The sequence below is a fragment of the Vulpes vulpes genome, chromosome 8, assembly GCF_048418805.1.
Source record: "Vulpes vulpes isolate BD-2025 chromosome 8, VulVul3, whole genome shotgun sequence".
NCBI lineage: Eukaryota > Metazoa > Chordata > Mammalia > Carnivora > Canidae > Vulpes > Vulpes vulpes.
The window spans coordinates 29947973-29965537 of NC_132787.1; the positions used below are offsets into that span (position 1 = coordinate 29947973).

The following is a 17565-nucleotide window of genomic DNA, read 5'->3' on the forward strand; positions in this document are numbered from 1 at the left end:
ATCTGTTCCTTTGTGCTGCATAACACCACTATCCACAGAGATGTCTATACTAGAAACCTACACATCATCTTTATTTTTTTTAAAAGATTTTATTTATTTATTAATGAGAGACAGACAGAGAGAGAGAGAGAGAGAGAGAGGCAGAGGGAGAAGCAGGCTCCATGCAGGGAGCCTGATGTGGAACTCCATCCCAGGACTCCAGGATCAGGCCCTGGGCTGAAGATGGCGCTAAACCGCTGAGCCACCCGGGGCCATCATCTTTAATGTCCTTCCTTCCTCATGCCACACATCTAAGGAGCCCTAAAACTTCTGTGTCTGAATTTCTATAAAATCCTAGTGCTTTTTTCCCCCTATTTACTTTTACCTAGATTGCTATATTCATACTCTAGGTGATAATGGTGGGAAAAAGAAGTAGCTAGAAATTATTGAGTCATGCCAGTGTGCTCTCTGAACCAGATCTTCTGAATCTTCTCCTGCCTTGAGCCATTAAAAAAAATTCTCAGGTCCTTCAGAGAAAATGCTCTATATTACAGACAACACACTGTCTGTTAGGAAACCCTTCGCCTTACATATTTTCCCCAAACTGAATTCTATCCCTCAAAAGAACCCAAGCATAGATAGATATTGCTTCAATGGAAACCTTTTTGTGAATTTGCTGATGTTGGGATAAAAGCACTACTGTATTTTCTGTGGCACTTTCTTTATCCTCCATCATGACACATAGCTCACTGGACTGTAGTTCTTGCTTGATTGTTGATATTCCTTACTACATGGTAAGCCCCAGAAAGTCAAGGCTGGTATTTGGTCATTATGGGATCCTCAGGGCCTGGCTTCTACTGGGCATTTAATAAATATTGGGTCATAGTTAGATAAAGTCCACTGGTACACAGGGATGCTGTTGTTTTCTTCATAATGTCCCCCAAATATCTAATCCTAAAACATTCTTTCATTTATTCATTCAAGAAGTCAACAAAAAAAAAAAAAAAAAAAGTCAACAACACATTCATCCATTCAAAATGTTTTAATACATAGGCATCAAGTGGATTTTACTCAGTTACTAGAGTCAAGATCCTGGTAGCAGACTGGGAAAACCAAAGGAATAGCACTCCTTTGAGAACTCTGAATAAAGGTTATTTGTATCTGAATTCGGCAAATGGCATAGCCACCGTCAGCCACTAGACACACACTAAAGCAACTAGTACATTCCAGGCAATGTGCTAGGCAGTGGGGCTATAAAGACAAGTAGTAAACTGCTCCTGTTCTCCAAGATCTCATAATCAGTGCAGAAAATAGTCATGCAGACTAATTAATAGAACATAACATTATGTATTAAAAGAGAGAGAGAAAGAGAAAGAGAAAGAGAAAAAAAGAGGAAGAGAAAAAGAGAAAGAGAAGGGAAAGAGAAAAAGAGGTATAGTGTTTTCAGAGCACAGAAAAGATTATCTGAGAATCAGAGGAGCCTTTCCTGAGGATGTGATACTTATGCTGAGTTTTAAGGAATGAAAAAAGGCTCCCTGAGTGGAGAAGTGTTCCAGGCAGAAGCAGTAGCATGTGAAAAGCATGAAAAGATAAAAGAGTATAGCCTAGTCATGAAACTGTGAGTATGTTATCCAGCTCCATGGCAGACTGGCAAGGGAAGATTCTTGTCACAAGGCAGCAACTTGATCTTCAGAGGCCTTAGGTGCCAGCAAAGAATTTTTAATTTAATCTCTTAGTCTAAAGGAGTTGTTCAATGACTTTAAGCATGGAAGAAAATTGATCAAATTCAAAATTTTAAGATTTTCTTTTTATTAGAGACAGAGAGAGAGAGAGAGAGAGAGAGACAGAGACAGAGGGAGAAGCAGCTCCACGCAGGGAACTCGATGTGGGACTCAATCCCGGGTTTCCAGGATCACACCCTGGGCTGAGGGCAGCGCTAAACCTCTAAGCCACCAGGGCTGCCCAAATTCAAAATTTTTTAAAAAGTCTCTGGAGAGTTTAGGGAGAATTAAATGGAAGAATGTTTCCCAATATTTTGGAATTGGAAATGACTTTAGGTGATATGTAGTTTGGGCATTAAATAATGTAGAATTCTGTGAAAAAAAAAAACTTGTTTTTTTTTTTTACATATCTTTCCATATTCTTATCATAAAAAAAAAAAGCATCTGTTAGGTGTAGGCTCTGGAGTCAAAACACCTAGGTTGAAGTTTCTGCTCTATAATTGATTATCGTGAATAAGTTATTTGGATTCTGTGCCTCAGTTTCCATAACTGTGAAATGGAATTCATAAAAATAACATTTATGCCATCAAGTAGTTTCAAAAATAAGTGAATTAATTCTTAGAACAGAGCCTGACCGAAAAGCACTTAATAAATGTTAGCTATTATTTTTAATTAGTATTATTATCTTTATCTTCTATTAGGGTGAGTGATACCACTTATAGTAATTATTTAAATTTTCCTGTTAAATAGACTTACTTGATTTTAAAGAGCAAATCATTCTAAACAATACTGCTAAGGAAATAATATAACATATGAAAAAAATCAGGACAGTCAGAGGGACAAGAGAATACACAGGTATGGCAAATAGGTGAAAATAATGGTTGAGATCAAAGGAAGCCAAATTGGAGGCAGGGAGAAAGGGAGAAAGGTTAAAAATTCAAATTTAGATCAGGGTAGAAAAGGTGAAGAAGAAAAAGATGGATTTGTGAAACATTTAGAAGGTTGAATTGACACTACTTTCACGCTCCCAAAGTCTAGGATGGTGCCTGGCACGTGGAAAGAACCCAACCAATATTTTCTATGAAAAGATAGATAAAAGAGGTGAGTAAACAATAAAGAAAAAGTCTAAGAAATCTCACAGTTTCCAAGTTTGAATATTTGGGTAGGTGGTGATGTTAAAGAAAATAGAGCAAGAGGAATAGGACCTGGAAAGAAGATAATGAGCGTAGGATGTGATGAATCTGAATTTTTCAGTGGAAATCTAGATGGCGATGTCCATCAGTTTACCAGAAACTCAGGACAAATGTCCTGGTTACACATATAGGTTTGGTAGCTAATCAATTCCATATTCCTAAGTACATCTTTGTTTTTCCTTCATGATCAAAACAGAAAGAAAAGACAGAAAAATAGGGATGGTATGGATGGTTTCGATCAGTCAACATTCTCCAGAGAAACAGAACCAAAAGGATACACATTTATCTTCTATGTAGGAATTGATTATTGTGAGGAATTGATTTACATGATTGTGGAGGTTTTATGAGTCCAATATCTGACTGAGGACTCTGAGAGGCTTGAAAACCAGGAGAAAGTTACAGTTCTGGACCAAAGGCAGTCTGCTGGAAAAACAGGAAGAGCCTATATTGTAGGGAAGTCCAAAGACAATTTCCTTAAGGATCACCTTCTGCTCAGGGGAGTGAGCCTTTTGTTCTATTTTGGCCTTCAATTGATTGGATTAAGCAGTCTGTTTTGCTTAAAGTCAGTGATTGAAACATAAATCTCATCCAAAAATGCCTTCATAGAAGCATCCAGAATGTTGTTTGGCCAAATTATCTGGGCATTGTGGCCTAGCCAAGGTGACACATGAAAGTATTACAGTGTACATGTGATAAATCCTTCTCATCTTACTGACTTTATACACATATATCTTCTATGTAGGGTTCAGTGCAATAGCAAAATTTATAATAGTCATTAGTTGGTATGGAAGAAAATCCCCTCTGGAAGACAATGGCCTTCATTATTAGTTATCCCCAGAAAAAGAAGAATGGAACATTTTCTGTGTCCTTGGGACTGCATGAGCTATTATCTGCTGGGGTCTGAAGTAATTCTCTTTCTCACTAGATAAAAGGATCAGGGTAGAAATATACACAATTGCCAGAACCTCTGTATAATGGAAGAGTAAGGATTAACACAGAATGTCTTTCCTAAAACAAAATTACAGCCCAATATGTACCTTTGCATTTCCACTTTCAGCCTGAACAATGCAGCAAAAATTTCATCCCAACAAGTCTTTGTGCACAATTTTTAATAATTAAATTATAGTTAAGGCCAGTCCTTGGTCATGTTCTTGACAACATTCAAACCAGGTTTTTACCAAACTTTATAGTCAGTGGAATAAAATGGAATTGATAGGCCTAAAAGAATAAATATCTTCAAATGACCTTTGTGCTTATCATATACAGAGAATTATTGAGCTAGGAAAGCTCTTCCCTTAAAAAATGCTTATTAAGTGTTTAGAAGACCTATGAAAAGTCATTCCACAAATGTACATAAAATTTGAAAGTGTTACAGTAACACATTGTAAAATACTACAGCTTTCTCAAAAGTTATAATCAACTTGGAGATTATAAAAATACTTTATAATCCTGCATTGCTAAAAATAGCCTCCTTAAAATCAAGGGTTCCATTTCTGGTACATTATCGCAGCCCTCATGGGATCTGATGCAGTCACACTCTGGCTTCTTAGTAAAAACCATGGAGGATCATTACTTCATCAAATGAGCTTGTTACTAATTTTCCATATTAAATAAGATACATTTTCCAATACCTATAAGTATGGTCAACACCACCCTACACATTGACTTATGACTTTTGTTTTGCCAATGAAGAATGCTACTGTTAAGTATAGTCTTTGCATTCCAAAAAACAACAAAGGCTTTTCAATTAAAAAAAAAAAAACCTGAAGTTTATATTGCAATTTGGTTTATGTCAACATGCCTGAAAGCTTTCCCACATTTTAACTCAGTAATATGATTAAATACTAGTCTATGAGTATAAAGTGAGTTCTTAAGTTCCATATGTGAGTGACTTCATATACTTGTCTTTCTCTAACTTATTTTATTTAGCATAATACTGTCTAGCTCCATCCTTGTCATTGCAAAGGGCAAGATTTCATTCTTTTTGATGGCTTAGTAATATTCTGTGTGTGTGTGTGTGTGTACATACCACCTCTTCTTATCCATTCAACAGTCAATGGACACCTGGGCTCTTTACATAATTTGGCTATTGTTGACAAGACAAATGATCATAGGGGGAAAGAAGAGAGAAGACGACCAAGAAACAGTCTCTTAACTATAGAGAACAAACTGAGCATTACCAGATGGGTGGTGGGGGGGACCTGTTAAACAGGTGATGGGGATTAAGGAGTACACTTGTGATGAGCACCGGGTATTGTATATAAGTGTTGAATCACTAATTGTACACCTGAAACAAATATTTAAATTTTTTAAAAGAATATAATGTGGAAATAGGGGAAGCTTTATGAATAAATACTCATTCTAGCATTGTTTATAAAGGTGTTTTTTCTTTTAGATGTAAATTTATATTCAAAAGTTAAAGGACATCTGGGTTATAACTGATCTGAGACAAATGCAACCAACCAAAAATGGAGGAATAGTTAAGTGAATGATGTATCTATTAATGCAACCATAGAAATTTATGTTCACAAAGACTTCATAATGGAATGTTAAATTACCTACAAAAGGGACAGAAAATGCATTATACAGTAGGTGCATATAATTATATAATTTAAATATTTAAAGTCTATTAATAAAAAAGAGTTACGGGGGAAAACAGCAAAATAAATTCTACAAAAACTCTCACTCTTTTTCTATTTCCAGATATTTTCCAGGTTGGATCTAGGGTACCTGCATTGCTTTTAAAATGGAGGGAAAATATGATTTTATTAAGGGAGCTGGAGTGAGAAAGAAAACAAGCCTGATGTTTCGGGAGGGGGGGGGGGTTGGCGAAAGTTTGCAGGAAGTTAGCATAAGCCTCATTTACAGGCTCAAATTTGTTGATAAAGGTGATGGTATTCACTGATCCTGCAAAGTGTTACTGTCTAGTGGAATTGACGCTTGGTCCTTTAAGCTCTCTCTGAGGTTGATATTGAGAATTAGTAAAAAAAAAAAAAAACAAAAACAAAAACAAGAGGTGTTTTCCTATTGCTTTAACTCGACTCAGTAATTGCTGTTGCACTCCTGGACTCAACCACCTCCAAACCACATGTTTGCATTACCTGTGGCCTGTTTGGGGACAAGGAAATGCACTGTAGCTGAAGAATTCAAACATGCTAATCATCAGGCCCTGGAAAGGGTTAGCGCTATCCTACTTCTGATACACCCCTGTGTCAGGTGCTAATTAAATATATACCCAGTGGCTGGGGAAAAAACTGTTCCCTGAACTTGGGACAAAGAACAACAAAGTATCACTTAGGGTTCTCTAAACCACAGAAATCAAGCATGTCTAACTTAGTCAAAACTAAAATTGATTGAAAAGTGAGTCCTTTACAGAAGAACAACTAATCATGTCTCCTGAAGAATACCAACCAGGATGGCACTGAATTTTCCATCAGTACCTCATGAACAATCCCTTTTTTTGAGAGCTACCACCTGAATGACTTCGCTTGCACATCCAAACTGGAATCATTCCACCCATGATGAAAATTCTCAGGGAGGAAATAGAAGAGGATTGCCTGGGACCATGCACTGATTCCTTTGGCCAGAAGAAAACCCCACCAGGATCTCATGGAATAGATGGCAGTTATTCCCCAACAGTAAGACCATCTTGGGGCTTGCCCTAGGTGGTGCCAGTTTCTATCGACTTTTCAGGAAGAACTATAAATAGCTTTATGTTCACTCACGAAAATGTCCAAGTTTAGATAACATATTGCATGATCACTCTCCACAAAGGAAAAATAGGGCGTTGTTACCAAAGAGGGGGAAGTGGATGCTGAGCAGATGAAAATAGAATAAAACTATTAGTAGGAGCTGAAGCAAAGCATTTGCTCCCAATCTCTCAGGTCAAAAGATAAGAATCAGAGTCAAAAGCCCTTATCAGGCTTTTGCTTCTGACTCCAACATAAAATTAACATTCCTTTACTTGAGTAACTGTTGAATTATGACTTTAAGCCAATAGTTCCATCTCCTCATCTTCCTATGTCCTTGCAGCTAAATCCAGAAATGTTCAAGTGTTCCTCTTTTGCTGCTGCTTTTTTAGCTTAATTGGTGCCCTCCTGCTTTCCAAAATAGAATGCTAACATCCACTCACCCAGCTGGAGGAGGGTCGGGGTGATACCGGATCCAATATTCCCCAAAGCATGTGTGGGATGGTTGCTGCATCCCTGCTGCTGACTAATAATAAGGAGTCAAAAAGCACCTTTTGATTTTGATTTCCTCCGAGAGGCTGTTCTACAAGCATGGGGTCAACTTAAAGGAAAAAGGGTTTTTGTTTAATATTTTCTCCTTTCATTAGCGCACTTAAATTACTTTCTTACAAACTCTGCTTGTTACCTAAATGTACTAGCACTTTTTGTTACCTAATTAGCTTTCTTATCAGAATTCCAACCAAAAATAACAAGAAATGTAATAATGATAAGGTATCCTGCCCCCTCAAAACAGATTTCCTTCCGCGCTTTATCTCTTGGTGCTGTTCTGGCTTGTTTAATTAAAGTATCAGAAATTATTAGGCTCAAATTATTTCTTGATCTAACGCTCAAATTCTCCCGAAGAACTGCTTCTTTTGCCTCAGTATTTAAACCTTTATCAGTGTGAGACAGATGAGTTTCCACACACATGCAACAAGATTCGTGTAATACAATATACATTTGGAGGAAGAGCCTAATTAGCCTCCAAATAATTAGACAAACAAATCAGATTTGGCTACTCTGGGCTACCATGAACATTTAAATCCTTGTGTCTCCTTTCCTGTGCTCCCCAACATTAATGTGCAAAAGAACCTTGCAAAACTTTAGCATGGAGCTGTGAAATTCAAAGCAGAGATCTTATTTATTTTTTCATTAGGAGGGTGGGAGTAAGAAAATCACCCAGTTCAAAACACTGACATAAGTTCTATTCGAGAAGGGGAGTCATGTCTGTTACAGATTTGAAAATAACGGATGAGAAACTATCCTTACATCACAGCACTGAGAAGGAAAAAACTATAAGGCAACCTGGTTATTTCTCTTCGGGATATACTGTGAAAAAAATTTGGGTTGGAATCTGCTTGCTTCTGGTGGAGATGTGTGAGAGGTTCACTTTCTTTGAAGTTGTCTGCAATATGATCCCCTTTTGCACTGTCAAGCTTGGCTATCCCAATTACCAAGCAGCCATTTTGAACTTGTGTTTTATTGGAACTTCAGTACTTAGCCCAATGTTTGCAGGATGGCTTGCTGATGTCTGTCTAGGAAGAAACAAACTGGTATATGTTTGCTTATGTCTACATTTTCTGGGTGAGTGTCCTTCTGGCTGGATCGTTTTGCAACTTAGTTGAATAGATTTTTGTTAGAATTTTTACTCTCTGTTATCTTTATCTTGTTCTTAGTGTAAAATGTGATAAATGAAGTAAGAATGTTGTTTCAATTTGCTTTATTCTCTATTATTTGGAGGATGTCAGGAAATGTATGTGCGTGTGTGTGTGTGTGTGGATATGTGGATGCTTTGATACCTATATTGTTGTACTGATTGTATTTTATGATAATTATCTCTTTACATATCTATCTTCTGTACTCCTCAAACACACTTCTTTTCCCCCTTGATAGTCCAAGCCCAAATCTGTGACAAATTCTAAATGAAACATGAGGTTCATTTGCTTCACAACTAAGATGAAGTGTGCTAAAAAGATTTTTGAAGTTCATGTAAAATAATTGAAGAATGTTCTCATCAAAAGGTGGTTTTTAATTAGTCATATAGTAATTAAGATTGCATATGAAGATATGATTTCTATATTATGAACTATGGTTACATGCTAAATACGTTAATAAATTCAAACACTACAGTAGGCTTCTTTGCATAGAGAAAAATAAATATATCTACAAAACTTTGGGAGTGAAGTGATTGTGAGAAATGTTGGAGAAATGTCAAGATTGTTTGATAAGGTACAGAGAGTGAGTTGATGAACATTCTAGAATTTTGGACTAAAAAGTTCAGTTGTTCTGTATAACAAGGAGTTACTGAAGATATGATGAAAATATCTGGGAAATGTTTTTTCTTCAATAAACAAGATAGGCAACCAAAGTGAGAGGTTAAATAAAGGGAGACCAGAATACCTCAGAAGAATGGTCTAGGAGAAGTGTCAATCCAGGAGAAAGCATGTGAAAAAGTGTAAAAACATGGCAACTAAACAAGAGCACAAATATTATGAGGAACAAAAATTAACTCCAAGTTTCTGAGCTGAGGAACTTAGGAAGCTAGGATGTGGTTTACCGATACTGAGAAATGTAGCAGAAATGCAAGTGTGGGGAGACAAGGGAAGAGATAAATGAGTGAGGGATGAATATCGAGTATTCAACAAACCATCCAATAAATTGCCATTCACCATTCATCAATTAGATTGTGATCCAAACATAACTCATCAGTTTTGTTAAGTAAAAATGAAGTCACTGCACGGCAAATATTCATTCAACATTCAGCAAATATTCTTCAGTGGCCACTCAGTGCCAGGCATTGTCCCAGGATCTGGGAATACAACAGAAAAGAAAGCAATCTCTTTTTACCAAAGTTGACTTTCCAGTGTGGAAAAGAGAAAACAAATAAGCAAAAGATATTATGTAAGGTGTTCAGGAGTATTATGATGAAAAATATAGGTAGGTAAGGGACAGAACAGACTAGACAGTGACATGGTTGTTGTTCTGTATCAGGGAATGTTTTCTGATGAGGAGTCATTTAAGTTAGTGTCTGAATGATTTACTTTTCTCAAATTGATAACAGGCCATATCCATGGTACTTGGCAACTTCTTATTTAACACGGCAATTCCTATCAGTCTAAATTCCTGTGTAAGCATCAGACTAGAATTGAGTCCAAATTTTGGAATTTGACAAACAAAAGACCTAAGTCAGATCCACAGCCATTCATTTTCTTACTAAAATCTATTTCCTTGTGCTCCTTACTCATGGCTGCCATCAAATTCTAACCAATCACTGAGTATCAGAGTTTCTATAAATAATGTGCCTTTTGTTTCAAATGCTAACCCTTAGCTCAAAATCCAGCTTTCTTGTTCAAGGCCATTACAATGGCCTGCTTACTGGGCTATCAGACAATCAGTGTGACTCCAATCCATATACCTTTCTACTCACAACATTGACTTGCTCAAAGAATACATCTATATATTGGCTCTCTTGCCTAAAAAACAATACCTAATTTAGTTCATAGGTATCTTTACAATCTGTCCCAAATTTACCTTACCAGACTTTTGTCTCATACATGACCTCAACCATGCTGAAGTTCTTGCTTGCCTCTAATCCCCTACCTCTCTCCTGTTACTTATACTCTTTTCTATGCCTGAATTTATCAACCTTCCTTTATCTCTCTACCCCATAGCCAAGACAAGAAAAATCCTGTCCTCCTCTTAAGACCCAAGGTGTTCAACCACATTCTAATCATACCTCTACAATTTCACTTACCACATTATAATTCCCATCTGCATGTCTGTCTTCTACGATGGACTTGTTAGCTCCTGGAGTGGAAAGTCAGCTGTCCCCCACTACCTAGCAGAAGATATGACACATCCTGGTGTTTTATACAGAGCTACTAAGGATATGTGCTGATTTTGTAGTGCACAATAGCACAATCGAAGAGACTCTATCATACATGTCATAGACTTGTATTTTTATTACTTCAATTTTATAACAGATAAAAATAAAGTTTTGATCTAATGCAATCAGTATATTATGACATTTTCTCAAGAGATGGAGGTAGAGTGCCTTCTTAATTTACACAAAGGCACCACTAAAAGTGCTTTGTCTTTAAATATATGGCTGCTGTAAGTAGTAACTCCTCTGCCCATCTCCTTTGGTTAACCCTTAGCCTAAGCAAGCTTCACATCACACTTCCAGAGACAAGGAGGATTGAGGGGCAGAGAGAAAGCAGTTGGGATCATATTTGGCCAAACTTAATAAGAAACATTTCAAACTCACTAACTTACAGGGCCTACTCTCATGATAAATCATTTTGTTTCCACATCCTGAACATCCTGAGTATACCTATTCTTCAGATTGTAAAGTCCACTATAAGGGAGAGAAAACATTAGACCTAATTTCTGCCTTTAAGAAACTTATAGTCCAAATGAGAAAACTAAACACATACAGCACCATTTAAAAATAAATAAATAAATAAAAATAATAATAAAATAAAAAATAAATAAAATAAAATAAAATAAAATAAAATAAAATAAAATAAAATAAAATAAAATCAGGGGATCCCTGGGTGGCTCAGCGGTTTGGCACCTGCCTTTGGCCCAGGGCGCGATCCTGGAGTCCCAGGATCGAGTCCCGCGTGGGGCTCCCTGCATGGAGACTGCTTCTCCTTCCTTCCTCCAGAGTGTCTCTGCCTCTCTCTCTCTCTATCTCTCTATCTCATAAATAAACAAATAAAAATAAATCTTTAAAAAAAAATCATACCAGCACCTAGGTGGCTCAATTGGTTGAGTGTCTGCCTTTGGCTTAAATCATGATCCCAGGGTCCTGGATTTGAGTCCGGCACAGGACTCCCTGCTCAGCAGGGAGCCTGCTTCTCCATCTCCTCCTTGCTCATGCTCTCTCACTATCTCTATCTCTCAAATAAATAAATAAAATCTTTTTTAAAAATTAAAAATAAAAAAATCATACCAAAAATATGAATGCTAAATCAATAAAATGGAGGACAAAAGTAATAGGGAGAAGCCATTTTTCACTAATCAAATTGACAAAAAAAAAAAAAAAAGATGATTTGACCAGTTGACGAGAATTACAAAAAGTGGCAGATTATATCTGGGTTACTCTGTAACATTGGGAAAGCCACTTAATCTCACCAAACCTGAGTTGTGTGTTTTTTTTTTAATTGGAATAAGAAAATCTATCTTCTGACATCACAAAGGTTTTCCAAGATGAAACAACATAATACATGTAAATATTTTACAGAATTTAAAGATCTTAGCAGAAGTATGGAATTGAATCATAGTTTCTATTAAACAAGGAAAGTGTTGTAGTCCCTGAGAGATGGAGTTGAGAAGAGGCTCACCACCCACTCCTTGTCCTTTCCTGTCCTCCTCTTCTCCCACCCTGTACTGAATCACCCACCTCACCTTCTCACCTTTGTGTGTGCCAAGATGGCTCTGCTCAGTGGCATAAGAAGTGAGAGAAATCAAAGGGCAGGAAAAGGAGAAAGAGAAGTAGAAAAAGAAAAGAGATCTATATTCTTCTTACCACTATGATGATGTTCTTCCTAAAACATTTTCTTTAACAGGTTCCTTATAAGTCTGAGATCTTCAAATTTTCTATCTCTCTAGTGATTGAGAACAAATAACCCTTACTAACAGTGGTTTTCTCTGGGGGTGAGATTACAGGCATCTCTCATTTCTTATATATTTCCAAATTTTGTTAGAATGGACATGGTTTGCTTATACATTCTGAGAGAGGAGATAGGTCAAGTTAAGGGGGGGAATAATTAGGCCTCTGGATGAATTAAAACACCTCTTGAAATTTTTCACATTTAGGAAATCATGCTATCTCCAGAATTGCAGTGACTAACAAATATTTCAATGAAAAAATCACATAAGGATGCTACTTTCAGAGAAAAACCTTATTTATAATGCCATTTGGTGATTCAGTTGGTCTATGCCATATTTATTCTCCTCTTTTCTCTACCTACAGGCTCTGCTTTGTTATCTGTGGTTGCTTTTCCCTTGGAAGATTTCTATATAGGCACTTACCATATGATTAACAATATACCAAAAAAAGAGCAGAACAGACTGTTTTACATAGCACTATTAGCCATCTGCCTTGGCACAGGAGGAATGAGAGCCATCGTCTGCCCACTGAGTGCTTACAGCCTTCAGGAGTATGGATCCCAGAAACAGATGTCTTTTTTTAACTGGTAAGCATCACTGGCCAGGAAAGAAATGAGGCTTATGACATTTCTCCTCTTCTGAGATTTCTCATTGTTTGCTCTCTGCTCCCATTTTGATGGTAGTAATTCACTGTTTGTCACTGACTGGCCTTGGTAAAGTGATGACGTGACAGTGCCTATGACAATGATTCAGCCAGTAACTGTGAGAGTCTATGAGTCAGGTACAGACCAACACAGCTTACCAGCGCCTTCCTAAAACACATAGATAAATTATAAACAAATGTGAGGTGGCTTGTCATACTTAATAGAAGGTGACTTTGGAGCCAAATAAGCCTTTACTCTACTTAACACAAGCTATCTGACCTTGGTCAAGTCATTTATTCTCAAAAAGTTTCAGCTTAATCATTTGTAAAAGGTTATAATACCTCTTCTTGGGTTTTATTAGAGGCAATAAGATGTGTCTTGCAGCCAGAGAACCTGGCACATAGTAGGTGAAAATAAGTGGTAGCTATTACTAGTTCTGCCTACACTGGAAGAGACTAATATTTGGCAGAGATTATAAATTCACAGGATAGTGCAGAGAAGATAAAGAGGATAGAGAAAAGTATTTTATAATTTGTGGAAACATCAACCAGCAACTCTGTTTTGTATCCACTTTGCCCTTAACATCTAAAAGAGTTTGTATTCCACAAAAATCAAACTGCTGTTCTGTGAATCTTTTTCTCTCCAAGTTCTTAGACAGTTTTATGTGGTTTTAAGTAATCGATTTTTTATTATCAAATACAAATCCAAAAAAATAATTTTGATCTTTACATAGAGTACTTCAGTGTTTAGTACGGAATTTTGTTGTTATTATTATTTGTCAGTGGATGTCAAGTAGATCTGAGATACATTCTTTTGTTCCCTCTTTTCTGTGAAATGAGTTGTCAACATTTTTCTAACTATTCTGTCTTTCTCCCAGTGTTAGCAATGGAAAAAAAAAATCAATGCACAGACAGAATCAGACAAAACATTTAAAGAAAATTCATATATAAAGCAGCATTAAATGAAAGAATTTAGAATAAATAATCTAGGTATATATAACTATCCAAGGCAGTTTCTTTCTTTCCTTCTTTCTCTCTCCCTTTCTTTCTTCTTTCTTTCTTTCTTTCTTTCTTTCTTTCTTTCTTTCTTCTTTCTCTTTCTCTTTCTGTTTCTCTCCCCCCCCCCCCAATTATATTAATATCACAAAGCACTCAGGCCTATTTTGGATTCAGTCCAAACGTCAGAAAATAATGCAGTTTTACCAAAGGTGGAAGGGACTCTCTACTTCCTTATAGCAAATTCTGCCTCCTTGACCTGCCCAAAGGAGAAAGAAAAATCCTTCTTTTTTATTCTATTCGGAGGTTTTAATCCTTAATTAGCAACATCATTTTGATTAAATAAGACTCTAGAGGATTAAGACTGGAGAGCAATCAGTTGTTCTGAAAGATAGCTCTGGAGAATTTATTGTACTGTGGTCTTAGTCATTCAGAGTTGTGTTTAATCAAAGTGACATTTCTCAGTGTTGATTACAAAGGAGACATTATATGAATGAAATATTTCCTTTGGGAAAGGGGGGACTCCCAATGAGTTTGTACTTTAGGCCTTTAAAGGGGGGATGGGGAGTAGGGTGAAAATGAATTTCTGCAGCAGTGAGGAGCCAGGCCAAATTTAGAATGAACGCATTTCAATGTGGTTTCTTATTCTTTCCTAATTTCACTAAAATCTCTAATAAAAGGTATCAAGCAGGGGCACCTGGGTGACTCTGTTGGTTGAGCATCTGACTCTTAGTTTTTGGCTCAGGTCATGATCTCAGGGTCAAGACATCTAGCCCACATTGCATCAGCTCCATGCTCAGTGGGGAGTCTGTTAGAGGTCCTCTCTTTCCCCGCCACCTCCCCCTTCCCACCACGCTCAAGTGCTTTCTCTCTTTTTCTCTCTCTCCCTAAAATTAAATAGATAATAAAAATAATCATGCAGAGTTTTTAAAACCTAAAGTTAAAGCACCTAGAAATGTGCATGGGGAATCAAGGTGTTACTTTTTAATGTGGTAAAGGATTCTCTGGATGGTAAGCTTCTTGAAGGCTGAATCTGCTTGTTACAGGTTTTTTGGTAGTTTGTTGTGAGGGGTTTTTAAAATCATAATACCAACCTACAGGGAAATTTCTCTGGGCAACTGCTTTTTGTAATTTATAGAAAAGAATGCTAACTCTATTGGTATACATACTGCAGGGGTGGGTAGCAAGATGGACAGAGACACTTACAGAAGACAGAAGGGACAGGATCCCAGCTCCGTCACAGGAGTTTTATGCTTTTCGGCAAGTCCCTTTACTTCTCAGAGCACCAGTAGCTCATCCACAAAACGAGAATACTCTGGAGGGCATTTGTATAGCTTATAAATAAAGTATCCTAGCACATCATAGATACTCAAATTCTGATAGCTATTATTATTAAATGACAAATCAGCTAAAATCATTGTCTAAATTCTGGGTAAGAGGGAACCCATTTAGGAGGAGGCCATCTTTAAATGGGCAGTGCCTTAATTTAAAATCTATTCTCCAAGTAAAAAATGCTTCTAGAAATCACAAGCTTGGTTAATATAATGAATTTCAGTAGTGTCTTTAAAAAACAGCATACCACTTGAATCTGTAACCGCTTGAAAGTTGCATCCAGTTCTATTTTCAGCACAGATGTCAGATGTTCCTAGTCACAGGACCTTTAATGAGATGTGTCATTGCATCTATACCACCTAAAGCTTCCCAGTGATTATGTTAAATAGTATAGACTGGAAGTCTCGAGCATTGAAAGCACCACTTCCGAGTAGAGCTGCCAAGTGTAGGTGAGAAAACCACTCCCAGCCAACATTACCATCTGGTACTGGATCTTCCTCAAGTATGTACCTTATTGAAAGAATAAAGCTAAACTCCCTGAAATCAAGAGGCATAATAATCTTCCAACATCCTTGTGCTGTTATCTAGATTAGAACCTGAATCTTCCAGCATTTTCCAAAATCTGAGGTGTGCAATTAAGAGTCACCACATTGGAGATCATCTAGGTAAATACACCTGTGCAGAATCTTTTCTGGAAGCAAAAAGAAAGGTGGATAATTAAGTCTGTCTATAACCATAATTTTAAATTCTACTGCAATTAACTTCAAATCTTGCTTCCACATTTCTCTACTTACTTCACCTGGTAATTTGCATCTGATCTGCATATCATAGTCTGTTCCTAACCAGTTACCAGAGTGAATTATACATGATTTAAAAGTCCAAATAGAATATTGGTAGAGTTTGAAAAAAATCTAGAGACTGACTTATTCTATTCCAGAAATTTTAAATATCTGGTATACAGATTGATTCTACATAACATTTGTCTCACACTAAAATATTCTGATGTTAATACTTGAATTTAATAACTTTTATATTAGGGAGACACTAGAGGTAAAAATTTATTATCCCACAGAATTTCTTTTCAGAAGCTGTTATACTATTCACTTGAGTGTTATTTGAAAGCAGCAATTCTCAATCCTAGATGGACATACCCCCTGAAGACTCAAAAATACTGATTCCTGGGCCTCAATATCAAAAGCCCAAAATATGTTGGTCTGTGATGAGTTCCAAAGACCAGGTTTTTTGCTTTCTTAAGTTGCCTAAGTAGTCAGGTTTAAGAACTACTGCTCTCAAGTAGTCATCTAATTTTGAGAATCACTTAAGGGCTTTATTTAAAAATGTTTCCCAGGCCCTACCTGCAACATCCAAAATCAGAATTTTCTGGAAGCATAACTGTTAATGCATACGATTTTTATCAAGTGCTTCAGAATTTTGAAAACAATTCCAGAGGTATAAGGAAAGGGGATACTAATGTGGTCTAGAGATAATTTTGAAAAGAAATGGAACTGGACATTTTTTGAGTGCACATACTGGATGCTGCGTGGCTTTGGAAAGTTTTGACAATTCCCAGCAATTTTTCACCACACTTAGAAATATATCTGGTTCAGAGATCCTACCTAATCCTTGAGAAGAGAAAAGAAATAGAAATCTACTTAATTCTGCACTAGTAAAATCATAATTTATAAGGTATATTTCAGCCAACAAATTCAAAGCAGTTCATAGAATAACTGTATTAATACTCAGAATATCATCTGAGGTGCATACTGAGGCATAGCCTGTAAATAGCTTAAAAAAAAAATCACTAAACCTTCCAAAATTCTATTTGCATGGGCTCTAGCCAAGTTGAACAAATGCTACCCACCCACTCTAATAACAACAGTCACCTCCTTCCTTACCTTTGCCAAAATTGTAAGCTTTCAGGAAATACATTCAGAATTCCTCTCCAACATATAACTGTGGAAACCAAAGAATATTAGGGAAAGTAGAAAGAAAGAAAGAAAGAAAGAAAGAAAGAAAGAAAGAAAGAAAGAAAGAAAGAAAGAAAGAAAGAAAAAGAAAAAAGAAAGAAAGAAAAGAAAAGAAAAGAAAAGAAAAGAAGAAAAGAAAAGAAAAGAAAAGAAAAGAAAAGAAAAGAAAAGAAAAGAAAAGAAAAGAAAGACACATTTTTTATGTGGCTTACTGCTCCTTCTTTTTCTTAAGCCCTGCTTGGTTGCTATTCAACTTGGTAGGTACATGACTAGGGGCTTATTTTCATCAACAAACATGCAGTATTCTAAAAATCTTAAATTAAGGAAATAAGAAAATGATATATAGGAACAACTGTTATGGTTGTTGAAGGAAAAAAGGAGGGGGATTCA

General features: G+C 36.5%; 1 protein-coding gene across 1 annotated transcript in view; it reads left to right on the forward strand.

Moving 5' to 3' along the window:
• The window catches only part of SLC15A5 (solute carrier family 15 member 5), a 130413-nt gene that overhangs the window by 41009 nt on the left and 71839 nt on the right, over window positions 1-17565 (forward strand). The window contains exon 3 of the mRNA XM_072718795.1: window positions 12602-12824. Within this exon, the coding sequence (XP_072574896.1) occupies window positions 12602-12824 (223 nt within the window). The remainder of the gene's footprint in view (window positions 1-12601; window positions 12825-17565) is intronic.